The 27,576-nt window shown below is 37.6% G+C and overlaps 1 protein-coding gene across 1 annotated transcript in view; it reads right to left on the bottom strand.

Moving 5' to 3' along the window:
* Positions 1–6,464: 6,464 nt before the first annotated feature.
* LOC307154460 (NLR family CARD domain-containing protein 3-like) overlaps positions 6,465–27,576 on the bottom strand; it is a 115,522-nt gene continuing 94,410 nt past the window's right edge. The window contains exons 3-8 of the mRNA XM_079864424.1: positions 21,457–21,579; positions 19,352–21,232; positions 18,978–19,145; positions 18,269–18,442; positions 8,405–8,451; positions 6,465–8,255 (exon numbers count right to left, since the gene is read on the bottom strand). Coding sequence (XP_079720550.1) covers positions 7,729–8,255; positions 8,405–8,451; positions 18,269–18,442; positions 18,978–19,145; positions 19,352–21,232; positions 21,457–21,579 — 2,920 coding nt within the window. The 3' untranslated portion in view covers positions 6,465–7,728. The remainder of the gene's footprint in view (positions 8,256–8,404; positions 8,452–18,268; positions 18,443–18,977; positions 19,146–19,351; positions 21,233–21,456; positions 21,580–27,576) is intronic.

Raw genomic sequence — 27,576 nt, forward strand, 5'->3', positions numbered from 1 at the left:
TATTGTAAATGCGCTATATAAATAAAGGTGACTAAGTGGGAATTGTGACAAAGGCACTTGATCACGTATTGTTATTTTACAGTTGGATTGTATCACTTTGTTAGGTTACATGGGTTGTGATTTAATTTGTTGTTGGCGTTGTATTTTACAGCATTTGTTAAATTTTCTGACCATGAGAATTGCATTAAATGTATTTTATTTCACCTATAGAACCACATAACGATTCAGAGAGGTTAAGCGCTACCACCTTTGGAGGTGCAGGTGCCACCTAAAGAACATGACACTGAAATCTATGGAAAAGGTACACTGTTAGACCTTACCGGGTTTTTTTACAGTAAAATACTGGCAACACTGTTGCCAGTAAAATACTGTTATTTGTACAGTTCTTTACTGTAATCTAGTTTGTTTCTGTAAAAATGCACTAAATTCTAATTCAAGTTAACTAATTACACTTGCAGAAACCGACTGCCTTAAATTGACCAACTGTCATTTAAATGTATTAACTAAAATGTTTAATGCATTAATAATGTGAGCAAAGTATTACAGTGAACCTCTTTCATTTGAGACCACTAAAAAACTATTGAACATAAAGATATTTCCACTGGACCAGCAACTACACAGTCACCGCCTGTTAAATAAAGCAACATGCAGCAAATCATCAATGTTTGTAGATCTTCTCCTGGACTGAAGCACAGGCTCTACTCTTCAGCACAATGGTGACCCAAAAAATACATTTTTACAGTAAACTACTGGCAACAGTGTTGCCAGTATAAAACAGTTTTATAACTTACAGTTTATTACTGTTAAAATAAATTCAGTGGGTGTGTCTTTTTATCTTACACTGTTAACCCTTTCAACCCCACAGGAAAATCCACACTACAAAGAGTAAAAGTAACGTTGAGACAGTGTTGCAGTGAGATAATTAAGTGAATATGTAAGTGATTGTTGAGCATTAGTGATGAACACCTGCTGTTAACAAGCAGAATCACTGAAGAAAAGAGAAACACAAAAACAGAAAATAGAGAAACACAAGAACTACGACTGACTTCCAGCCATTACACATTATTACACTTATTATTAACCAGTATGACTTTATTTCTGTCATACAGAAGTTGTTATTAAGATGTTTAATTGAAAATGTTTGGTTTGAAGTTACCATTATAGAGATCAGTGCTTGCTTTAGTTGGGATGCAGATGCTAAAACATTCATTTTTCGTTTGCTACTGTGTTTTTGCAAGTCACACTTGTGCACACACACACAGTTTATGAATGATTGCGGTTGTAATGCTTATGGTGACAAATTCATCATATTGCCGGTTCATTCACTAAGGAATTAATTCTTATTCATTCAGAGTTTTATCCTCGATCAAAAGTGTTTCATTAGCACTACAGTGAAACTACAGCAATAAATTGCTATGACTCATTTTTTTTAACACATCATGCATAAACCAAAAAAAAAGCTACACTATGTTTTAGAAACACAGAGATATCACAATTTAGCACATTAATCTCAACAATGGTGGCAATATTTTTTCTTTTTTTTTTATTCATGCAGCAGTGCATGCTGGGAGTTTTATATTATCCTGGAACCCAGCATGCATTGCGACATGAAACTTTTCACCATTGTTGAGATTCATGTGCTGATTGTTGATATTTGTGTGTGTCTGAGCCAAGCAGGACTAAAATAAAATTTAATGCACTATATGATTGTTATTTTTCAGGAGACATGATTACAGAAATTTTTATTTCATTTTGTAGATACACAGATTTATGCTAAATATGAAATACCCATAAATTCAATGAATATATACAGGACAAATCTGAAAATCAGATAATCCAAGATGACTGTGACATGATCACAAAAGCCAAAAACACCTGATCATCTTCCTCTTGACTTTTTCCTGCCATAACAAATGTGTTTTATAAACTCACTGTTACAGCAGCCAGAGAGAGATGAATAGTAAGAAGTCAAGGGACAAGAGACCAACTAAAGCAAATACTGATCTCCATCATGGTGACAACAAACTTTATTATTAACTAAATCTCTGTTAATTCTCAACAAGAACTTTTGTACATGTATGAAATAAATAATCGTAAACTGGTTTGTAAACTGGTTTCACACTCAGTGGCTGGAAGTCAGTTGTAGTTTTTGTGTTTCTCTTTTTTCTGTTCTTGTTTCTCTGTCCTTCAGTGATTCTGCTTATCAGGTGTTCATCAGTGTCTCAATTCACTCACTTCTTTTCATTCACTCTGTCAAGTGGACTATATTAGTGAACTAATGTAGGGAATAGTGAATGAGGGTATAGGGTGTGATTGGGAAAACAGCCTCTGAGTGTCGATTTTGAGCACTGTTCATTTGCAGTATATTCCTGTAGGCTATTTTTGTTTTCTACGGTATATTACTGTTTTAATGGAAAATGGTATGATACTGTCTGAATTACGCCTTTTTTTACAGCAAGGGCTAACAGTGTATGTTTTTATTGCCTCAAACGGGCAAATGAAAGAAACATAATTTCAAACCATTAATTAACATGCATCCTGATTAAAACACAATGTATTGTTGAGGACACTTCCAATCTCCCCAGGGACAACAGATGGAAATTAGCTAGCAGCTAAATGTGGTGCAAACCATCTCTTCTCTTGTGAGAATAATTTATTTTAAATTAATTAAATATTTCATCCCTTTTTTGTAGTCTTCTCTCATGAAGGAACCACAGATAGTAAAAGACCTCTGGACCGCAGTTGGATGGCTGAGGAAAAACTGCCACTCGTTCAGAGGTTTTGTGGAAGAGCAGAGGTATCTGAAGTTAAAGAAGGAAGAGCAGGAAAAGGCCCTTCTTAAACTTGATCAGGCGGAAATGAGAGATGATCTAGAACTGGCCAAAGAGCCTTTTATGTTTCATTTCCAGTTCAAAGAAGACATGGAAGTTTTTTTTTTGCGAGTGTCATGACGAAAGGCGCCTCAGGATTAACTCCATTTTTATGGAGTTTTGATTTATTTTATTTATTTGTCACTTGAGAATTATTGTTAAATTTGTGCCTGCAAAACTTTTATAAGATTTATTTTCTTTGGTGGTGATTTTGTTTTATGTAGGGTTTGAGGGCAAACCAAACACAAATGAATCTTACAGGTGATTTGTTCAAACATAATTCCACACCGAACTCAACACTCCAGACCCCAAATCACCGATCCAGGACCATAAAATCCAGGCTCCAGCCAGTCTACGCTAACCAACGAAAACCCTCAGCTAAGAACTTTATGGCCATGCAAGCAACTAAAGGAAGAACGTTGTCAATGTTAGATAGCTTGGAAAAGACTGATTGGTTCAGAGATGGCAAAGCTCAGGGTCCGACCAAGATAATGGCAGAGGTTGCTTGATCCCACGACAGATATACAAAACAGACCTCCTTATTCTTAAAGGAGAACTCCGGTTAATTTTTTAAAATTGAGCTAATTTTTTTGTAAATTTGGAGTGCTGTCAGTACAGAGAACAACGACAAAAATCGGTGTTGCCTACACCTTGTTATTCTCTTTTTAAAATTTGCACCCTGTTGACTTCAATGGGGCAAGTTTTAAACCTGCTTTTATCCTCTTAACATCCTTGATGTGTCATTACAAGTGCCCAGCCATGTGAGTGATTCCTTCAGAGTGAACACGGTGAATCTGACTGCAGTAGATGTGAAAGATATGAATAAAAGTGATGTTAATTCAGCCAGCGCACATACCTGTATTTACATCCTGTTTTCGGTCGAAGTCCACAGTAGTCGATTGTCGAGTTCACGCGCATAGGTTTAGTTACCTATGATCACGCGTGTGAACTCGACAATCGACTGCTGTGGACTAAATATCTTTCACATCTACTGCAGTCAGATTCACCCGTGTTCACTCTGAAGGAATCATCTAACATGGCTGGGTACTTGTAATGACACATCAAGGATGTTAAGAGGCTAAAAGCAGGTTTAAAACTTGCCCCATTGAAGTCAACAGGGTGCAAATTTTAAAAAGAGGATAACACGGTGTAGGCAACACCGATTTTTGTCGTTGTTCTCTGTACTGACAGCAATCCAAATTTACAAAAAAATTAGCTCAATGTTAAAATTGACCGGAGTTCTCCTTTAAGGACCTCTGAACGACCCCAGGGTTTGAAATCTCTTAAAACCACAGAGACTGAGACTTTACCTATAAAAAAACATAAAATCATAATTCTATATTGTGTCTACAACCTATATGTGTGTCTAATATGCTTAGATCACATATAAGTCATGTAATTGTTATAACTATTAAATGTTTGAATGAAAGTGTGTCTTGTTTCCTATCAGTGCGATCGTATGTTCAGAATTATGAAGATGGCTTGATTGAAATCTGTGTAAAATGTTTTGTATTCTTATAATAGTAATGATGTCTAAACTGTGGCCTCTGTACTCTCTGCTAGAGCTTAGAGAGTAAGGAGATCACAGATAATGCATGATTTACGATGAGAAGTGAAGAAAATGCCACCTCTCAAATAAAGACAGTGTCTAATTGGTCAGAACTCATCCAGGAGGCTGGACAAACATTTGAGTTTAAAATCTTAGGACCCGAACAAAGCTTTGGCGGGAGAAGAAGAAAAAGAGAAGAGTAGATTCAAAAACAATCATGGAGAAACCATGACGGAGTAACCAGGCAGACCAGTAACCATGTAGACGAGCAGACGAAAGAACCCAAATCAAAATCAGAAGAACATGGGTTAAACAGCTTCATTCAAGCCATCTAACAACTATCATCTCAATTTTCTTTCTTTTCTTAGTTTTCTTTTCTTTTCTGTTGTGAGTCTCGGTTCTAAGTTAAGTTTTGTGAAAAAGTTTCAGTCCACGATTCGACTGCAAAGCCGCTTCCAGCTTCAAAGACTTTCCATCCATCCGCCAGCACACCACGTGATTGGCCGCCCCAGACATCTATCCAGGCAGAGGAGATGCCAGCCAATGAACCCGGGAAACCCCTTTTACACAATGAAGGGAATCCCCAAAAGGAACGCAAAAAGACAAGCAAGTAGCCTCCAGACTCTTAAACTGAACTGGTGCATTGATATAGATTTAATAACCCGCCTAAGAAACGATACAAGGGTTAAATTAATGATTGATGGTTCGTTCAGGTCATGTCTTATAAGTGCATATAGAAACTTGGGATTTCATCATCTTACTCTTAAAACTCATTCTTTCCTCACTCTCTTTCTTTCTGCAACTCGTATGAATGTGTGTGCGTGTGTTTGTGTTAGATGTTAGATTTATGTGCTAGAATAATCAATAAAGTCTTGTTTGTATTTTGAAGAGAAGTGTTACTTGTGTTATGTGCTTACGAATTTAATGTCTTAAACTGCTGATCTAAGTTACCTTGCTAATAAATAGTGTTTCACTATAGTTTGGATATTTATATCTGCTGCAGAGCTGATAGTTACGGCCTGTTCAAATGAACGCTGGACGAGTCATTTTGCTCGGCCGTAATAAGTGATTCTTTCAAATTCCCTATAAATTAATTAATAATTCCTTTTGAGCTAAATTGACCTGTCAGAATCACTACATTACGTTACATTTATATAATTTATTTATTTGATTTAGTTCGACTTTGTATTTTTATTTAATTACTATTATTTATTTGGAGCAGGTACAGCTAGTATGTGATGCCTTTTCTATTTCAGAGTAAAAAACACATTTTATTTAAATTAATCATTTTGTTTTTTCTGTCCATCATATTGAAAAATGAATGAACTGAAATGAATGAAAATGTCTATGAAAAAAAATGTTAGATATGAAATGGTTGAGTATTAAAAATGTCCATATGCTCAAGCTTTGTTTTCATTTTATTATTTTTTTGTTTTAAAGGTGCATTAAGCAACTTTTCATGTTAAAAATACCCGTTTTCTAACCCATACATGCTTAAACAATTGCCTGATGGGCTGAATGAGCCCTTCTCTGATCACTGAGATTGTCTCTATAATCCTGTAAAGTAAAATAAATAAGAGGGATTCGGGCCGGAATTTTAGACTGGGCGTGACGTCATGCGCGTTCACGGCACGCTCACATAGCTATGTCTGGCAGGTTTGTGTATTCGCCGGCATTCTCCGTAGAAGATGGATTGTAAGAGACCTGCTTGTAGTTCATTTCAAACACCAACGCAAACTCCACGTAAGATAAAAAAAAGAAAACTTTTGTCTAGTGAGCGTGCACATCTCTGGCTGCAGTTTCGCTTGCCGCCAGAGGTGGCATAGTTCTGCAAAAACTCAGAATCTTGCTTAATGCACCTTTAAGCTTTGATCAATTTATATTGTTAATCATTTGACACAACAAAACAAATGGATAAAGTATAATTTTAACTTTTAAAAAAATATTAATATTTGTTAATAGTAGTAGGCTATATTGACTTTTGTTAATAGGACAAAACCTTATTCTTATCTTTTATTATATTTGATATATATAAACAAAAGATTGCAAAGATGTGCAAAGATTTATTGAACAAAACCAGTAACAATGTTACACTGTGCAGATGTTACATTAAAGAGACATTTTCACCTGATCTGTTGCTTAAAAGTTACTTCCACTTCTTTAACATAGTGAAGTCAAAATTATTCAGTCATTTTCAATAATATTTGTAATTTATTTTGACCTAAAACCATGTTTTTTTGTTTTTTTTTAGGTTACCTGACAAAATGTTTTGACAAACTCCAAACACAGGAAAAAATAAATAAATGTAAACAGAAAAATGTAAGCTGTAACATAACTTGATGACAAAATAAAATCTAAAAGAACAAAATATAAAGACAATAGTGCAGACTGACCCTGGATTTCCACCAACTGCGGAGCGGCTGCGGAGCGGCTCCACTGCGTGTCGGCTCCGTGCGCCGTCGTCCTTCAATACCCACCAGGTCCGGATTTGTTGCGGAGCGGCTGCGGCCATGACTGACAGCTGAAAGCACGAGGACCCACGAGATCTCGCAAATTCACGTATGATCGTGCGATATAAGTGCTGAATTGCTGCGGAGCTCTCCGGCATCCGGCAAAAATAGAAGCTCTGCGTATCTGCTCCGGAGGGCTGCGGATCGCCGGAGTTGGAACGCAGCCGTTCCGCATTCAGTGAAAATACACACATTAACTTTAATGGAAACCTATTGACTCCGCCGCCGTTCCGGAGCGGATCCGCAGCCGTTCCGCAGTTGGTGGAAATTAGGGGTGAGCCAATAATAACTATACAACAAGAGCCTTGAATGCATCATTTCAGGGCTGCTGAAGTTTGTCTCATTTAGATTGATAATACCAATCACTAAGGTGATTTCATCTGCATAATAAACATACTGTTATATAATATACAGTTTTCTGAAACTACATTTGCAGTAGCTTTTATAAGCTTTTATAAGATCACACCAAATGAACAGCCCAAAGTGTTTCTACAGACCATCATCTTTGACTTGCTGAAGTCTCCACTGACTCACACACAATAACAACAGATGATACCTGACACCAGAACAGCTCGTCATGTGATAATACCACAGATATTTGTCTGCTGCATTTGTAGATGCATGTAGGTTAGCTAAAGGCTGACAAACTAAAAGCAACGTAATTTTAATTGTATTAAATGTAGTCTTGGACAGTTAAATGTGTAAGTGGTTGTATGTAAGGAAGGTGGGTTGGAAAAGTTTGTAACTATAAAAAAGGGAGTTTGGTTATGGTGTCTCAGTTGACTCTCACAGCAGGTTGTTAAATCTGACACAGAGACACTGAGACATCATAAACCCTGAATCCAGCATAGAGGGGTTCAGTGAATGTGGTGTTGAATGTGTGTAAGTGTGTGAGTGTGTGTGGGTGTGTGTCAGAGACGCTGTAGAAGGACAGAGTGCCGGCCGACACGTCCACATACACTCCTACTCTTTTAGACAAGGGTAATGGGGCAGGTATGTCAGTATTTATATTATTGTGCCAGGCAGTGAATCTGTTGTTAAAGCAGTACAGACTCCAGGATTTGTCATTGTATCCAAACCTACAGTTATTCCCGCCTTTATTTTGTTTATATGCCACTGCTATATTAACCCAACCAATCCGTTCAACCTCCCAGTAACAGCGTCCAGTCAGTCTCTCTTTACACAGAAGCTGCTCACAGGAATCAAATCTCTCTGGATGATCAGGATATGACTGCTTCTCTTTGACATGTGTTACTTTCCTGTTGTCCTCAGACAGAATGAGATGATTGTGTGCTGTGTTAGGATCCAGTGTGAGATCACAGGCATCTGAACACAAGAGTAGGGGTTAGAAGTACATAAATGACAGTTTTAGAGCTGTGTGTGTGTGCGCGTGTGTCCATGTGTTTGTGTTTAACAGATTCGTGGGGGCCTAATGATTAGAGAGTCAGACTGGTAACCCAAAGAGAGATACCTACATTTTCTCGGTCCTGGAGTGATTCTAAAAGGTTTTCCATGGCCCAAACTGGAAAGGAACGAATGTAAAGTGCAAATAGTTAATATTTGATTGTTAATAAGTTGCGAGAAACAGCAAAATTATCAGCAAAAAAAGGGAGCCAAATTCAGGATTCTGGTCTAGCAACATTGTTATAAAGTCTAATAGCTGCAAAGCTCTACAAACTAAAACTAAGTGACTAAATACCAAAATAAGGTGTTTAAATAAATTTCACTCTCATAGTAGTACGTTTGCTCAAGTTAGGCCGGAAACGTGTTTTATCCAAATGCTTTATGCACACAAAGGCAGACACATATATTTTAGGTCTGTCACAATACCTGCACTTGGTCATTTGAAAGCATGTGTACATGGACAGCAAGTGTGCAAGTCTGTTCCAGGTCTTAAAAATGACAAAGGCCTGTGCCTCTAATGCCAATTCAAAAAGGTGTAGCTATCATTCATCATGTTTGGGAACTCACATGGCCCAAAATCATGAAATGTCAAGAAAAAAATGTACGGTCTAAGTACATTAGATATTACATATAAATTAGTGGTAAAACGTAAAGTGTTGCACATTTTATTGGTGCTGAATTGAGTATATGTATTTTGTAAAAATTAAAAAACAATAAAAAATTAAATAAATAAAAAAGTAACAACACGAATGATTACACCCCTCTGAAACCCAACAAATTTAGAAATTTGTCTTTACATCTAGGACACATTTAGTTTTTTTTTTTTTTAATTAAAGATATGTTATGTTCAGATGGGGTGTAATGATGTATGCTGTGTACTGTACTTGCCTCATACTTTCTCTTATTAGGTCATTAGTTACAAAAAGTTAGATGGTTAAGAGCACTATATATTATTTTAATACTTAATGTTGCTGAGTTTAACCCTCTGGGGTCAAAGGTGGTTTTGGGGCCCTTGGGATGTTTTGACATGCCCTGACATTTGTGCTTTTTTCAGTTATTTATAAACATGATAATAGCAAAGGTGTAAATTCACTCTATATAGCACAAACAGGGCTACCATAATATGTGAGCAACATGTATGTAGATGTTTGTATTTTTAAGAGAATAATGTTTATGCGTGGTTATTGAAAAAAATAAAAATGAAAGTTGCTGAAATAAGACCACAAAACTCATACTAAATATGTGTCCACAAGACTTTTGACTAATGGATGTTGTCGCTTCGAGTTCTAGCTTCAAAATTATGTGAAAATAGTCTTGCTTTATCGTTCACATAAAACAATACATTGATTTAAATTGTGTAAGACAGGTTTTGCTTGGAAAGCCAATATGCGAGGGGGGCGTGAACGAGGAGTGGTTTACACCTGAGAATACAATGTCCCACCCACTCTGCATAATGAGCCATTCATTCAGGTGTGACACTGACTGAGCCAAGAATGAATGCAAGGACAAAAGATATATTTAGAAGAAGACTTATATTGACCATATAAGATTTTGCTTACATCTATCTTGTAAATATGTTTTGCTATTTTATATATATATACTAGGGCTGGGGGAATTAACGCGTTAATCTGTGCGATTAATTTGAAATGTTAAACGCGTTAAAAAAAATAACGCATTTAACGCAGCACTTTTTTTTTGCCTCGTTTTAATGATTTCCTGTTGCGGCTGCTATTGAAAAGCCGAAAATATGTGCATCAGGTTTCATTCTCGCGCAGCTTTCATGAGCGGGTCTTTTCCGCTCCGTGTGCGCCGCCGCACTCTCCGTTCCGTGTGTCTGTGTGTGTGTGTGTGTGTGTGTGTGTCGGCCATAGGTGTAGGCGGCTGCGCTCTCTGCTCAATGTTCGACTCCGTGTTTGCGCTGCGCGTTCTGCTCTGTCGTTCACGGCCCAAACGCTTCAATCATGTACCGAGCACTGGAAAAGCAAAGTCCGCTCAAATAAGGTGAAATTTCTCTTTAGACTTCTGTTTGCTGAGCTGGTATAGTAGGATATTGCTGGGCAACAATGTTAAAGGGATAGTTCACCCAAAAATGAAAATTCTGTCATTTACTCTCCCTTAAGTTGTTCCAAACCTGTATGATTTCCTTTCTTCTGCTAAACACAAAACAAGATATTTTAAAGAAGGTTGGTAATTAAACAGTTGCTGGTCCCCATTGACTTCCATAGTATTTTTTTTTCCTACTATGGAATCAATGGGGTCCATCAGTCGTTTGGTTACCGACTTTCTTCAAAATATCTTCTTTTGTGTTCAGCAGAAGAAAGAAAGATATAAAGGTTTGGAACAACATGAGGGAGAGTAAATGATAATCATACATGCTCTGGTAATAATAGCTTTTTTAGGACTATAGTTTATTTTTATAATTAGTTAAAAAAATTGGAAAAAAAATCTTAAATTGATTGTTGATTGATTATTGAAAAAGAATAATACATTGATATATTGATGTTTAATATTATTTTAATATAGGGCTATTTTCTGTTCCTTTTTTCCGGTGATTCTAAGTTTAACCCTCAGATGGTCCTCTGTCATTTCTGACCGATAAATTTTCTGTTTTGAATTTCTAAAAATCACAGCTTCATCGGAATGTTATGAAACTTGGGGACTTTTATGGCATTAGGTATGTGAATACAAAAAAAAATTGAGGTCATGATCCGAGCATGCTAAGTGGTCGTAAAAAAAATAGTGACGATTTTGGTCTTCGGTCAAAAATGACCGACCCATAGGAAATGAATGGGAAATGTACAAAAAAAAAAAAATTCTCCGAATTTTTGTGTGTAAAATCTACAAATCGGCCTCAATCCTAAAAAAAAGTACACCGCTGTAAAGGGGTGACACTCTACAACATCAAGAGTACAAAAAAGACACACCCACCCACACACACACACTTTTATACACATAAACACCAATAAATTTTGATTGCAAAAAATCTGTTTTGAATTTTTAAAAATCACAGCTTCATTGGAATGTTACGAAACTTGGTGACTTGTATGGCATTAGGTATGTGCACACACAAAAAAATTGAGGTCATGATTCGAGCATGCTAAGTGGTCATAAAAAAAATAGTCACACTTGTGGTCTTCGGCCAAAAATGACCCCCATAGAAAATGAATGGGAAATTTAAAAAAAAATAAAAAAAAAATAAAAAAAATAAAAAAATGTAAAATTATTTTACAAAAAGTGTTATAATTGAATGAATTGCATTTTTTGTTACAAATTCTGTACAAAAAAAAAGTAAATGTTTCCATAAACAGCTGGGGAATTCACATGCCTCTCCATAGAGAACTGTAGATGCCATCTAGTGGTTACACCATGCTCCTACGCTTTCTCTCCATACTCTCACCAGATGGTGCTAATCTGCTTCAAACATTTTTTTTGAAGGCCTAGACTCTATATTAAACTAAAATACTGTATAATTTAAAAAAAAAAAAAATACATATATTTATATAAATTTTTAAATTATTTTCAATGGCAAAAATAGACCATAAATATTGCATAAATATTAATAAATTCAATCAAATTATCTCAAAATACAAAATTAAAAAGAATAAATATTATAGAACAAAAATAAATTGCATTGGTTTTACTGGGATGGAGGAAGTTTCATTTTTAGGCCTCCGGTCACTTCTGACCGGGAAGGCCCAGGATGTGACTCCGAAACGAAGACCGTCTGAGGGTTAATTATTGATGATTACAAGCTTGGAGGAAATGCAATTAATTGCAATTAATTACAGCAAATTGTGCAATTAATTAGTTAATTTTTTTTAATCGATTCCCAGCCCTAATAAATACACATGTACATATGAGCGTAACATATGAGCAGAAATTGCTAAACAAAAGCTTATTTGATGTGGAAGTATATTCTACAGTAAAAACTGTACCCAAATCTAGTCAACAAAATGTCTTTCATATTTCGCCTGACTGTAACGTTGTTTTTATGAAATATTAGGGCATATAAATGTTAATTTGCAGTTTAATACGTTGCTTATACAAATAGCCTACATTTTATTTCAACATATTTCAGTCGATTTTTACTCATCTCAGTATAGCAATACAGTTTGCTAAAACATCATCATTCATTCACACACAGAAACGCGATTTAAATTTAAACGGTCTTTTTGCGAGCTGTGGTAAACAGTGCGCATCTCTGCCGTTCATTCATTCACACACAGAAACGCGATTCACTTGAGAAGGAAAAAAAACGTACTACAGTATTCCTCAGCTCAGTCGGATCCTTGCTCCTCGAAATACCCGCACTTCTGAGGTACATTTTCCATTATTATTATTCCTCACAGCGCTGCGAGACGGTGTAAACAAGTAGGCTACAATGATCTGATTAAACTTGTGTTTTCTCGAGCTGATATGGGGGCGTTCACAGGTTTGCGTGGATTGCCTCAGTCATTTGCGTTTGAATAGCGTGCGCTCTCCGTGGGTGGGGTCACATTAAAAATAATTAGATGAGATGAGAACGACTGACATCTCGCTCTTTTCTTACAGATTACATGAACTGAGAATATTTGTTTTTTATATAAATTAATTAATTTAAAAGAAGAGAATTCAAGCTTCATGCCTGTGTGTCTGTATGTCTGTTTGACTGAGTATTCGCTGAGTTATTGTTCATTTTCGGACGCGTTTCAGAATGGACTACACTGACAGAGAGAAGGCAGAACTCGCTTCGTGTTTATTTTTCTTTATTTGGCAAAAAGCACAACACTTTGTTTTTATTGTGAGTATACACAAAATAATACACATTTAACAGAATCGATTGATGTATGAAACTTGTTTGTAATATCAAAGTCAACAGAGCAAAATTAATCTCTTTTGAACTGATAAAAAAAAAGCGAGCCTATCGCGCCAGCGCGATTGTCAACCTCAGGGGGTTAAGCACATTTTGTTCCTCTGTATTCTGTAGCAAATTCTGAAAAGGCATTTGTAAGCTATAATTCATGCTGTGTACTGTATTTTGGTTGGGTAAACATAAATAGTGGTGAATGGGAGTATAGCGGTAATGTAGTGGTGAACTACAGAAAATATGACTTTGCATTCCCATTTTGCAGTTATTTTAGATATTTTAATGCCAACAAGACAAATCATAGTGCTATAAATATAAAATGTAAAAATAAACATTTGGGTAAGAATCTATTCTATATTAAAGGGGTCATATAATGGTACATGCACTTTTACAAGTTGATTGTACTGAAATGTGTGTTGGCAGTGCCTGTACACAACCATCATAAAATGATAAAAATGCATCCAGTGTTTTTTTTTTTAATCTTCTTATATGTTTTCCCCCATCTCAAATCAAGCCGTTTGACCATGTAATGTCACACAGTCGGACGCCCCTCCCACGATTGTTGATTGACAGCAGCGTTTCAACACAGACCCGCCCTCGCTCGTGAGCAAGCTGTCAATCATAGTCCGCACGGACCAGCGCGGTCATTGTTGATAAGCTGGAGCACTGTCTATGAGCAGAATGGCGTCTAAGCGATGTTCTGATCTTGGGTGTAATAATAAGGAACACAGCAGTCATTTTGATGTTACCTAAATCTGAATGGCTGAAGACGCAGTGGCTGAGTTTGTTTTCAAAGGGAATATTCCCCACGATCAACACCAATGCTTTCATGTTTGCGCAAATCATTTCACCAGACTGCTTTACAAACGAGGATCAGTAAAAAGCTGATTATTTGCTAAGAAGCTGCTCCTGAAAAAAGGATCGGTACCAACTATTCGTGTTCCTGCTGCACCTCCAGAATAAGAAGTGAGTGTAACGTTTTATTAACCTTTATATTCATATTTATATTAATCTATGCAAATCGCTAGCACGCTTCACGATGAATGCGGCTGTTTACACTCAGGGTAAATTACGGCATGTTTTCTATATACGACGTTCTCAATATAATTCATAATCCCATGTTTATAATGAACAACGCATTATGGTTATTGTGTTATGGTTATAACAAACAGTGTACGCACAGAACAGAGGGGCGGGGTGGGCAAAGCTCATGATCATTTAAAGACACATGCACTTAAACGGCGCACTGAAAACAGAGCTGTTTTTGACCAGGTAAAATGAGTGTTTTCTTACAATACTAATGAGAATTTTTAATTAAAGGGGGGGTGAAACACTCATTTTCAGTCAATCTCATGTTAATCTTGAGTACCTATAGAGTAGTATTGCATCCTTCAAATCTCCAACAAGTCTTTAGTTTTATTATATTTATAAAAGAAAGATAGGCTGTACCGAGTCTTTCTGGAAAAAACCGAGCGGCTGGAGGCGTACCGTGTGGGCGGTGCTAAAGCTGTGCTTACGCGCCGATAGCTAACAACACTCAGACATTTGAAGCAGACAAGCAGTTTTACTCACCGCCTGCGGTTCCAACGCACGACCGACCGTGAACCTTTATCGTTGCGACTGCTCCATCCTTAAGCGTTAGACGATCTGCAAATCCGGCGTCGAACTGGGCTTTGTTTATAAAACAATCATCGTCGAAATGCAGGGAACAAACAGTCTTGCACAACTCGGTTGATGCTCTGGAAAAACAAACTCCATCCACTAGTCCCTTAACGCTGGGTTCTTTGGGAATCTGTGCAGGGTTGTCTTGCCCTGGCAACCAAAAACCCACTTCTTTGGTGACATTGACTTCCCTAAAGCCGAGCAGAGCGCTTTGATGGGCGTACTGTTTTCGCTCTCTTGCTCTGGTCTACGGTTGCGCGCGTGCCCGCGACCTTCCGGGAGAAGTGCCCTTACGACCCATATAAGGAAATTCCGCCCCATCTGACGTCACTCAGGCCCATACTCGAAAAAAACTTTCTGAAACTTGTGACAAACCGGAAGGAGCATTTTTGGCACAGAAATACTCCTTCAAACGTACAATTTAATTTTTGAAACTTTGTCCATGTTTAGCATGGGTATCCAACTCTTTAACAGTGTAAAAAAACTCAGTATGCATGAAATAGCATTTCACCCCCCCTTTAAAGTATATTACAAACTTTTAATTTAGACCCTAAAGAATCATATTAGTTTGTACAAAAATGGCATTATATGACCCCTTTAACAATGCATTAAATCGCATTACCGTAAAACTTCAAATAATAGCCGAGTCCCAAATAGACGCCTGTCTCTTTTAAACGCCTGGTGTGACGACAGGTTTGGGTAAATAAAGGCCGGTCTCAAATAGAGGCCTGGTCTGTTTTTTAGTATCGGGTTGTATATGATCTTCTAAAACCCGTCAGATCGTCTGTTCTATATGTTTTGATTAGATTTCACGTGACAGACGCAACCGTTCATGAACGACTCATCACTATTCGCGCGCGCGCGCGTGTGAGGGAGAAAGAGGAGATACTATATTTCTAATATATTTAACTTCGGGATGTTATCCTTAGGTATGTGGCCTGACAGTAGATTCTGATGGAAGCGAGGATCACCTTATCCATTGTTTTAAAGAGGGAGAGCCGTGTGCATCGGGGCGGGAGCTGTTAGTGCAAGCAAGGCAGGCAGAGTTAGCGGAGGTTGGAGAGGGAGAAGTGGAGGAGAGCGACGTGGAGGAGGAATTCGCCAATGAACTTGTAATTGAGGATCGCGGGGATGATGATAGTGATGAATAGAGTAATTTTCTATCACATGAATGCAGTTGTTTTACAGGGTAGTCTGCATTCTTTCTTGTTGAATATGTTTCGGGCAACAAGTTCATATGCTCGATGGATTTTAGCGGTAACTTGTGTTCTGCCCATTGCTGTCACATCGTTTTTTTTTATTTTTTTTTATGCTGCCAATAGCCAAAGACATTTCTTACATTAAATGATTTGTTACACACATTCGAATTAATTATAAATAAAACATAATATAATGTGGTAACCTCCTACTGTCATGCTTGAACATCTCAACACTAAATTAAAGGCCTGTCTCTTATAGACGCCTGTCTCAAATACAAGCCGGTGCAGTTCGGCGATTTGGGTAAATAGAAGCCCGGGCTATTATTTGAAGTTTTACGGTACACATCAATAAACCACAATAATAAAATAAAATAAAACCAAATTAAGTGATGTCTCATGTCTCAAGTCAAGTGAATTATGGGTCATTGGACAGGCGTCCAATCACAACTGACTTCCGGAAAAAGGGAAATAACCAATGACATGTGAGGTTATTAAAACAACAAGTCCCGCCCCTCGACTGCCAAAAATAAAAGTGTTTTGAGTGAGCAAAAGCTGCAGGCGAGAGAAGATCAAGCACGTGCTGCGAGACATGTCCTGGCATGCCAGGGCTTGAATTGCGTGCAGAGATGTCATGCGCGTGCGTAGGGTTTGAAATGTGTTTGAAATGAGTTATCCTCTCGCGGAAGTAATTACAGTGCGTGCCAGCATCAGTTGTGTGATGCTGGTTTACCAGGGCTGCCAACTCTCACGCATTGAGCGTGAGACTCACGCAATTGACACTTTTCACACGCTCTCACGCCACACATCCATTTTCTCACGCACAGAAAAATTGCGGAGCAAAGAGGCTCTTTTAATATTAAACTAATTCTCAGCTCTTAGATTCCGTCAATTTTATTACGAAATTCAGACAAAAATACGTTTGGCGCTTGTAAATGTGACGTGACAGATCGCTGAGTGCCTCAGTTCAAGTGCACGTGAACCGATCATCTGTTACTTTTTTATTTAAAGATGCAGTACAACTTACCGAAAGTATTCATAATATCGACCAATTAGTGTTTTTCAACCACGGAAAAGAGGTCAATATATAATAGCAGGAGAACAATTATGTCACATAACGTTACATTTACATCAGGAAAGCCATTTAATGACCATAGCATGTTAACTGAATAGAAAAAAATAGCTAGAGAGGAGATTTTGCAGAGCACTATATATTACATATTTATTATATTTTTACTTATGTCATTAAATAATTGTTATTATAACAAAAACTGCATTATATTTAACTTAACCTTTAATAATACCAGCAGATTGGGCCCTCTATGTTTACAGCATTAGGTGAGATTTTTTGTTAAATAATAACATGTATAAACATAAAATAAACATGTATCCAAATTAGTCAATATTGAATCAAATCGGAATCAAATCACAAGAATGGAATTGAAATCTTGAAATTTTTGTCAAGCAATAATAAAAACTGTATCCTACCAGTCATTGTACAATGTAAACATTGTAACATGTTGTCACTAAACTTCATAAAATTCTATTTAGTTACCAAATGTTTTGACAATCACAATTACACTTATTGTGATGCAATTTTTGCATTTTGCCCCCCCCCCCTTAAACTCAAAAGTTGGCAGCCCTGTTTACTCATTTTAAATGGTTGACTTTTAACAAGCTCATTTGAGTAATTCAGACTCAATTCTTATTTGTTGAATTTAATTAATAATAATGCTTGTAATATGTTGCCACAATTTTATTGAGTAGATTATTTTTTCAGCACAACAAATTTGGTGTTCTTTATCTTTTAAAAATAACATTTTAAATTAAAAAATTACATTTTAACCCAAAAAATAGCAATTAGACCCCCTCCCAAATTGCCATTAATTGAAATAATTATGTGGTATTTTTATATGCAAAGGAAGACCTTCAACAGACTTTATGATCCACAAAGAGATTTGATCTCACCAATCAATAGGTATGCTTGCTTGCACTAATTCATCAACAACCTGAATGAATCCTATCTGCTTTTAGATTCAGCAAGTACTGATAATATGAACTCTAAACTTTGCAAATCGATTCACACATTAGTTTACATGTGTTTATGTGAAACATATGTAAACATCAGAGGCTCTGGCAAACATGCATTACTTATTATACAACTCACGTCACCCGACTGACATTAACAGTATTAGTGATATTGTGTGAAACCCTGTTACTGCTCCACATACTTGAGTATCTGCACTGAGCAGTTTGAATCCACCAGTTTGTCGTTGAGCAGCTGGATTCCTGATTCTCCTGGGTGATTGTAGCTCAGATCCAGCTCTCTCAGGTGTGAGGGGTTTGAACTCAGAGCTGAAGACACATAACCACAGCCTTCCTCTGTCACCATACAGCCTGACAACCTACAGAGGCACAACAAAATTCGCATGAATATGGAAAACTACTCATACTCATCTGTTAATTCATCACTGAACAACAAGGAACCCCTGATTTATAATAGCTATTACAAAATTGTTTTTTATTATTTCAAACTTTTAGACTTATAGCAACAGTTTTTGTGAAAGTTATGCATCTTAACTAACATTGAAGTTAATTTATGGACTTGTTTCACAATGTTAACTAAAATAAGAGACCATGTAAGATTTCATAATTTGGGCTCCCTAGAAGTGGATCCATAGTTTATGAAGATAATATTCATAAAAACATTATATAGACATGGCCATTGTTTATGCGCAGCTTTATGCTGATATGATAAAATAAAAATAAAAATAAATAAATAAATAAAACTGTCTATGCCATTTGATGTAAAAGTTAAAATCAGAAAACATAAGTGCATTTTAAGTAGTTTCTGTGCTTGGAAAAATTATGACTGGAACCAAACATTCTGAACTTGAATTAGAGAGTATTGCACTAGACATCATATCAACTCTTACACACCTCAGTATCTCCAGCTGACAGGTCTTCAGCCCATCAGAGAGCAGCTTCACTCCTGAATCCTGTAGGTCATTGTTACTCAGATCCAGCTCTCTCAGGACACAGTTTGAGGATTTTAGAGCTGATGATATAATTTCACAATCCTGAGCAGTGAGATTACAACCAGTAAGACTGAAAGAGAGTAAAACAAATTAAAATTAAAATCTTAACATCATTATGCAATTGGTATTTCAATAATACCAGCTTCATTTTAGTAAAAAGACATTATAAAAATAAATAGCAAATCACATCCAATATGTATTAATTAGCACAATGACAATATAAACTCTAATTCCATTCAGAAAGGACTCTTCATTGTAACCCTATTAAACACTTACAGGGCTTTTCTGAAGTTGATCACAGCTGGTATCAGTCGTCTTCTACCCTCATCTGATGTGTTGTATTTCTTGAGGTCCAGCTCATCCAGCATCTCATCTGAGATCTGAAGCATGTAGGCGATTGTTGAGCAGTGAGCAGGAGAGAGTTTCTTCTCTGAGAGTTTGTCTGATTTCACAAACTCCTGAATCTCTCTGGACAGAGTCTGATCTTTGACTTCAAGCAGACAGAGGAACAGATTGATGGATCTTTCAGCGGAGAGTCCATGTCCATCTTTGATCTTCTCTTTAATGTACTGTGTGGTTCTCCTGATGCTCTCTGAGCTGTTCTCTCTGTGTGTCAGTAGATCCTGTAAGAGTCTTTGATTGGACTCCAGTGAGATGCCCAGCAGGAACCGCAGGAACAGATCCAGGTGTCCATTCTCACTCTCAATGGCTTTATCTACTGCTTCCCGTTGCAGACTATGAACTACATCCAAAAACTTGGATGTGTCAATATTTTCCATTACATAATGGTAAAACAAAAAAAAGGCAGCAAGAAACTCCTGGATGCTCAGATGAATGAAACTGTAGACTTTCCTCTGATGAATCACAGATTCCTCCTTAAAGATATCAGTGCAAATCCCAGAATACACTGAGGCGTCAGTGACGTCTATGCCGCTTTCAATCAGGTCATCCTCATAGAACATCACATTGCCCTTCATCAGCTGTTTGAAAGCCACTTCAGCAAGTTTCACAATCACTTCTCTGTTGGACTGCAGTAGTTTATCTGGATCTTTCTCTTCATATTTCTGATTCCTCATGTTGATCTGAATCAGCAGGAAGTGAATGTACATTTCAGTCAGAGTTTGAGGGGGTTTTGCACTCAGATCTTCTTTCAGGAGCTTCTGAAGCACAGTGGATGAGATCCAGCAGAAGACGGGTATGTGGCACATGATATGGAGGCTTCTTGCTCTTCTGATGTGTGAGATGATTCTGCTGGCTTGATGCTCGTCACTGATTCTCTTCCTGAAATATTCCTCCTTCTGAGGATCATTGAATCCCTGAATTTCTGTCAGACGGTTTATGTATTTGGAAGGGATCTGATTGGCTGCTGCTGGTCTGGAGGTGATCCAGATGAGAGCGGAGGGAAGCAGCTCTCCTTTCATGAGGTTTGACATCAACTCACCAACTGATGAAGTCTCAGTCACAAAAGAAACTTTCTGAGCGTCTGAAAACAACAGTGTGATTCTGCTTTCATCCAGACCATCAAAGATAAACACAACTTTACACGCCTCATAAATCTTTGAGTCCAGATCTTGAAGTTCAGGATTAAAGTCCTGCAGAAGTTTGTGAAGACTGTACTGATGATCTCGGATCAAGTTCAGCTCTCGAAATGGAAGCACAAACATGAAATCTACATCCTGATTGGCTTTTCCCTCGGCCCAGTCCAGAATGAACTTCTGCACAGAGACGGTTTTCCCGATTCCAGCGATGCCTTTAGTAAGAACAGTTTTGATTTGGTCTTTCTCCTCACATCTTTGTTTAGGTAAGGCTTTAAAGATGTCATTGCAGTAGATTGGAGTGTCTTGTGAGTGTTGTGTTCTGGCTATTTTCTCCATCTGTAAAACCTCATGTTCTTCATTCACTCCTTCTCTCTCTCCCTCTATGATGTAGAGCTGTGTGTAGATACTGTTCAGGAGGGTACGAGTCTCTTGGAGTTTGATTCCCTCAAATAATCTCTCATACTTGTTCTTCATGCTGGCTTTGTGCTGGTCTTTGACTCTCTGCAGGTCTCCAGTCTCCAGTGTGTGTGTCTGCTGGACTGCTTCAGTTTTTTTCTGACTGATGAGAGTCTGATAGTGGGATGTAGAGGACGGTCCAGATCTGATCAGCTCCCCCCTGCTGAAAAAATAAAAGAGCAGCAATTCCAGTGATTATAATGAGTATCAGAAATATCATCAATATATCATTTACTGGATATGACTTTGGTGTCCCTTTTCAAGTTGCACACTTGTTTAGTGCATATGTCCCTTGTGTTATTTCATTGAGTTTCTTAAATTCTTTGAAATGATCTTATTTATCTGAGATGCACAACAGTAAATGAGCCAGTTAATGTTTATACTAACAGAGGGTCAGAGGTCACTGGTCCATCACTGAAAGTAAGGGGAAGCCTCATGGATCTGTTACTCTTCAGATACACACCACTGGGTTCTGGAGACTCTGATCTCAGTCTCTCCCTCCTGCTGATACTGACAAATAAAAACAGAATGTTAGAGCACTGGCTATTAGGGTTACCAAATATTCCGGTACTACAGTAGTATTGCGTTACTAAAGCTTAAAAATACGGGCAATCCCATTGTATTTTAAACAGTAGTATCGTCAAAACGGTAGTACCGTAAGGAATGTTGTGTGTGGGGCAGGTACACTATTTAAAAAGTTAATATATATGAACATGCATGTCTGCAAATACATTTGTGCGATGAGTGCTGTTTTTATTTCATATCTGAATGGATCTGTGTTTCTGAACAAATGGGGGCGGATCACTAATTCACTAAGCCATTCATAAAAATAGTAATTTGCTTTGTTCCTGAATGATTCAGCTGTTATGAACGAATCAGTTGAAGGATTCAGCTACTCAATCATTAAAACTTGTTTTAGTTTCTTTAGTTTCCCATCTAAAAGTAGGCCAATTCAAACATTTTTTAACATTTCATATTTCAAAATTCAGAATTGTATATTTAAAACATTAAATTATGTAATTGTAATTGCAATGTAAATGCATAAATACCACATCTAAATGTCACTTCATGCAGCATCTGTGCTACTGTGCAGTACTAAGATTAATTGTGTTTACAATAATTTCATTCGAATTGGTAACAATGAATGAACAATTATTCATTCAGAGGAAATCTGGTCTGTTTTGTCTTAGTATGTATTTATGAAAGTTTGGTTCATTTTGTAGATTTGAATTATAAACTAGATTAGTAAAGTTTGTAAACAAACTTAAAAGTTGGCTTGAGAAAGTCAGCCCAGAAAGTTTGAACTAGTTTTAAAGGTCCCGTTATATCCCAGATAGCAAAAAATATCGGCACGGCTTCTTTTTGCCGCCGGCCCCAAGCTGTCGGCCATAGGTGCGCCCCGCTGGCGGCGATGAAACGTTTGCCGCCGAATACGTCACTCCCATTTCTTGCGAGATGCCGCCGGCGAACAGCCGCCGGGCCGCCGACTTCATTCTCTCTGGCGGTTGCCGCCGTCTAAACGAACCGCGGCCGGCTGGCGGCAAGCCGCTTTGAAATCGACCAGCCATGAGTGAAACTGACAGCATACTTTTCACATTTAAAGCGATTATAATATAATTATTATGTGAATTATATAAATTTTTGTTGTTGCTCCAAAGCCATTAGGGGTTATAACAGATTTGACTCTGATTCCATGATAAGGTTTAGGAAATTACATTTAAATTACTTTGAAACTCTGAAGCGATAATATGTAAAATATATAGAATTATTTTATTCACTTAAGGTGACAATTCTTTACATTTCTTTGATTTATGCACAATTTGAGATGCACCAATAGACCAAAAAGAATTCCTTTTGTAAAACTTACTTGGCAATAAATATCTTTCTGATTCTGATTAGTTTTTAAAATAAATATTTCATTCATGGTATGAACAATTTAGCAGAATAAATGGATGAAGTTAGATTTTTCACCAATGCTTGAAATCAGTGAACAGTGAAAGACATCTGCAACTTGGCCAAAATCTTGGGTTTGCTTTATATTTTTTTATTAATTTGCAACCATGGTAATAGCCTATCTATCATAAACATGAAAATCTCTGTTTTGACCTGAAGGATAAACTCAACGAAAAAGCTAAAATCTCCTCTGGTTTCACAGCTGCGCTGGAAGATTTGTGAAATATTTAGGAATATTTTGTCTGTGTAAATGTCGTTTTATGTCTTTCATTTTTTTCCAACCCTGGTTTTTTTTTGTTGACCTTTTACATGTATAAGGGATTAATTTGCAATTGCGACCTGTACAAATGTTTAAGAAAGTGTTAAAGTCCATGTAAAGGCAATGCAAAAAAATGCTAAAAAAAAAAAAAATCTAAACACATTAGAAATGTTAGAAATGTATTGCTTAAACACATTACAAAGACTGTGAACTGTGAAGTACTGAATTGTGGAGTTAGACTGTTTTATAGTTTTTCACCATTGTGTGTTCAGGATTTTTTTGGGCGGGGCTAAAACGGTGGCTCGATGACGCACTGGAGCCACTGAGGCTGGCCCCTCCCCAAACAATATAAGTAGAGCACATTCGCATCAGTTCACCGCGAGTTGCTGTCGACTACCATCGTTTAAGTAAGTACATGGTTCCTTTTTGTTTAACGCAATATTATGTTTACATTGGTTTTAGTTTATCTTTGTAAAATCTGTAGTCATCTTTGTTCTTGCCTTACTAGTCAAGCTAAAGTAAGGCTAAAGTAAGCCTTGTTTACAAAGTTGCCGCCATGTTACAAATAACTTTCTGTAATAGCTAACGTTACTTAGTTTCTTCCAGCCGTTGAGTTTTTCTTTTCTTCTAAGATACGAATGTTTATACGAGTGTGAGTACGTATGTGTTTTAAGTTAGTTTTGGTCAGTCGAATTAACTACGTAACCAGTTCCTGAACTAGCTGCTAACAGTTACTTGTATGGACAATTATGCCGCCCCCCATGTGGTAATGTGGATCCAGCAGTAGGTAGCGAAATCTACGACAAGAAAGACAGATCAGTATAACTTGTGTTGTTTTCTAACTAAACAGAATGGTGTATATACCATTAGGTTGTTTTCATTAGGTTGTTTTCATTTGTTTGTTCCGACACGCACGCTGCTAGTCTAGTTCAGTGTTAGCTAACACATGCTGTTTCACCTTTTTTACACACTGAGTTCAAGCATGTTCTACATGTTGAAATGTATCTAGCTTCAGTAGGTAGCCAAAGCTTTACATCTAGAAAGACTAAGTTTAACTTCTGGTGTTTTCTTACACAATAACGTTGTATATAGGTTGTTTAAATGATTTTGTTTGTCTGAACAAATAGCTGCTAGTCCAGTAGCTAGAGTGGCTAGCAAGTGTTAGCTAACACATGCTGTTTTGCCTTTGTTACAGTACACACTGAGGTTAAGCAAAGTTGTTAGTTACGTACATGTAGAAATGTAACTAGCTACTGTAGGTAGCCAAAGCTTTACATTTGAAAAGACTAAGTATAACTTTTGGTGTTTTTTAACAAAGCAGAATGATGTATATAGGTTGTTTAAATTATTTTGTTTGTCAGATCAAAGTATGTTGCTAGTTCAGTTCACAGTGTAGCTACAGTGGCTAGCAAGTGTTAGCTAGCACGTGCTGTGCTGCTGTACTTTAGGATTATGATGAGTTATATTTATCTGAACTGCTGTACTTTTTATGTTTGAGAACAGTGCTGTGTTCACTTGAATCACTACACTGAATTAGTATTTTTTTTTTATTATTATAATTTTTTTATACAATTTCACTGTTCCACATTTGGCTGATCATCTTTTTCCCCTACAGCATAGCTACTGTATATTCCTAATGTTAACAATGTGGTTTTGTTCACATTTTCTTGCAGTTACCTTGACCGGAGCATTACTGATTAACTTCACACAAGAGACCTACTGTTGGACAATCGTTTTGGCTTTAAAGGTAAATGCATTGTTAGTCACAATGTCTAGTTACTGGGCCAAAAGGAGACGAATATTGAAAGGAGTTGAGAGGGACAAACAGGAAATTGCAGCTGCAAACGATGCTCTACTTGCTGTTATTCCTGACTTTGACCAAGTAAATCCTCCTGTTAATGAACATCAACATGGAATGGCTACAACAAGCCATGGACAAACTGTAATCCCTGAAGCACAGGAATTAACTGTTGATGAGGTATATGAACCTGGTGACATTTTTTCCTCAAGCACAGAAGATAGTGAAGAGGAAGAGGATTGCCTAAGGACACAATTGGCAGGCTGGGCTATTGACAACATGATCCCCCATGTGGCACTTGGTAAGCTTTTAACCATTTTGTCCAAGGATCATCCAACTCTTCCTAAAGACCCAAGAACCCTTCTGAAAACAGTGACTTGTGTTAAAACAACAGAACTCTCAGGTGGTGTATACCATCACTCTGGAATTGAAAGTGGAATACTATCACAGTTTTTAGTGTCTCCTGAATTGCAGAAGTTGACGTCAGTTTCAATGCAAGTTAATGTTGATGGACTTCCACTTTTCAAAAGCTCAAATGCCCAGTTCTGGCCAGTTCTTGGTTTAATTGAGCAATACGTGGGTAATGTCCAACAAAACAAACTTCCATTTGTCATTGGTCTCTATTATGGGAAGAAGAAGCCAAGCAGCCTTCACTTTTTGAATCCTTTTGTAGAAGAGGCACAGCGACTTGAAGCGGAAGGAGTTCTGTTTGAAAGGAGAGCACTTCCTTTCAAAATATCAACATTCATCTGTGACGCCCCTGCTCGTGCACTTGTTCGAAATGTGAAAGGTCACAGTGGATATTATGGGTGTGACAAGTGTGTTCAAAAGGGGGTCCACTACGAGAACAGGATGACCTTTCCTCTAACAGATGCTGCTCTAAGATTAGACAATGCAGTCCGTGACGAACTTTCTGATGACAGTCATCAGTGTGGAGAAACGCCATTGGAATTGTTGTCTGTTGGTTTGGTCACCCAATTCCCACTGGATTATATGCATCTGGTATGCCTTGGAGTGACAAGAAAGTTGTTGCATCTTTGGCTAAAGGGACGGCGGCTGACAAGATTTTCGCCCAGCATGGTAAAAGAGCTCTCCAGAGTACTCCTGACCTTCACACCTCATGTTCCGTGCGAGTTCAACAGGAAGCAACGATCCATGGAAGATGTTGAGCGTTGGAAAGCTACAGAATTCAGGCAGTTCCTCTTGTACACTGGACCAGTCAGCTTAAAAGGCCTTGTACCAACTCAAGTGTACAACAACTTCATGCTGCTTTCAGTTGGCATCACCATCCTACTGAATGTGTCCCTGTGTGCTGACCTTGCAGACTATGCACACGGACTATTGGTTCTCTTTGTTGATCACTGCAGCAAGCTTTATGGAAAAGAACATGTGACATACAACATGCATGGATTGGTGCACCTCAGCCAAGATGCCAAAAAGTATGGTGTCCTTGATAACATCTCATGCTTTCCATTTGAAAACTTCCTTGGGCGTCTGAAGAAACTGTTGCGCAAGCCTACACAACCACTGGAGCAGGTTGTTCGCCGATTGTCAGAGAGAAGTCAGCACAGAAGAACAAACATCTCCAAAACAAGGTCCTTGAGGGAGCACAATCATGGACCACTCCTCAATGGTCTTTCTGTGAAAAAGCAGTATGAGGAGTGTTACTTTCAAGACTTTGTTGTGAAATGTTCGGAGGGAGACAACTGTGTCCTGTTGGAAAATAAGGACATAGTAGTTATACAGAATGTCGTCGTTGATGAAATGGACAACACTTTGGTCATCTACAAGAGGTTCCGGAACGTGGTCGATTTCTTTACTTACCCTGTGGAATCTTCCAAGCTAGGCATTTTTCATTTATCTGGCCTATCAGATACACTCCGCTTTACGCATACAGCAAATGTGCAGAAGAAATATTATCTTCTTCCTTGCCCGGATGGAAAGGCTGGTTTTCCGTTGATCCACTTGTAAAAATGACAGCTTTTTTTAAAGGGGTGAGAATTTTAATGTTATTGATTAGTGCGTGCGTCGCACGAAGTGGCTTTCTGCTGCTTGCAAACGGACTCTGAGGAGACACTGGATTTCCAAGTTTGTTGCCCTAATTCCACGTGCTATGCGCGAATACACTCCAGGCTCACTCTCGCTTGTAAGGGATGAGTGTTGGTGATTTACCTTGGATACATGTATTTTATTTATCTAAATACACCATAATCCGCTAAAATGTATGCATGCGCAGGTCACTTTACTTCCTGAACAAGTGCACACGCGAGTCTGTGATACTTTCACTTTCTCGTGAACCGCGGCACCTTTCTGCAGCATGAATCTACTTTACAATTCAGAGTGATGTTATCAGTTATGCATTTCAGAAATGTACAGTTAGCTAATAATGTATTAATTTAAGGCAGAAAAAAGATGTAATTTAAATAAATGAATACATGGTTGTTAATAGAGGATTAGATTGGGACTAATATAGTATAGCTTAATGGAAATGTGATAC

This window comes from Squalius cephalus, assembly GCF_949319135.1.
Source record: "Squalius cephalus genome assembly, chromosome: 2".
Classification (NCBI taxonomy): Eukaryota; Metazoa; Chordata; class Actinopteri; order Cypriniformes; family Leuciscidae; genus Squalius; species Squalius cephalus.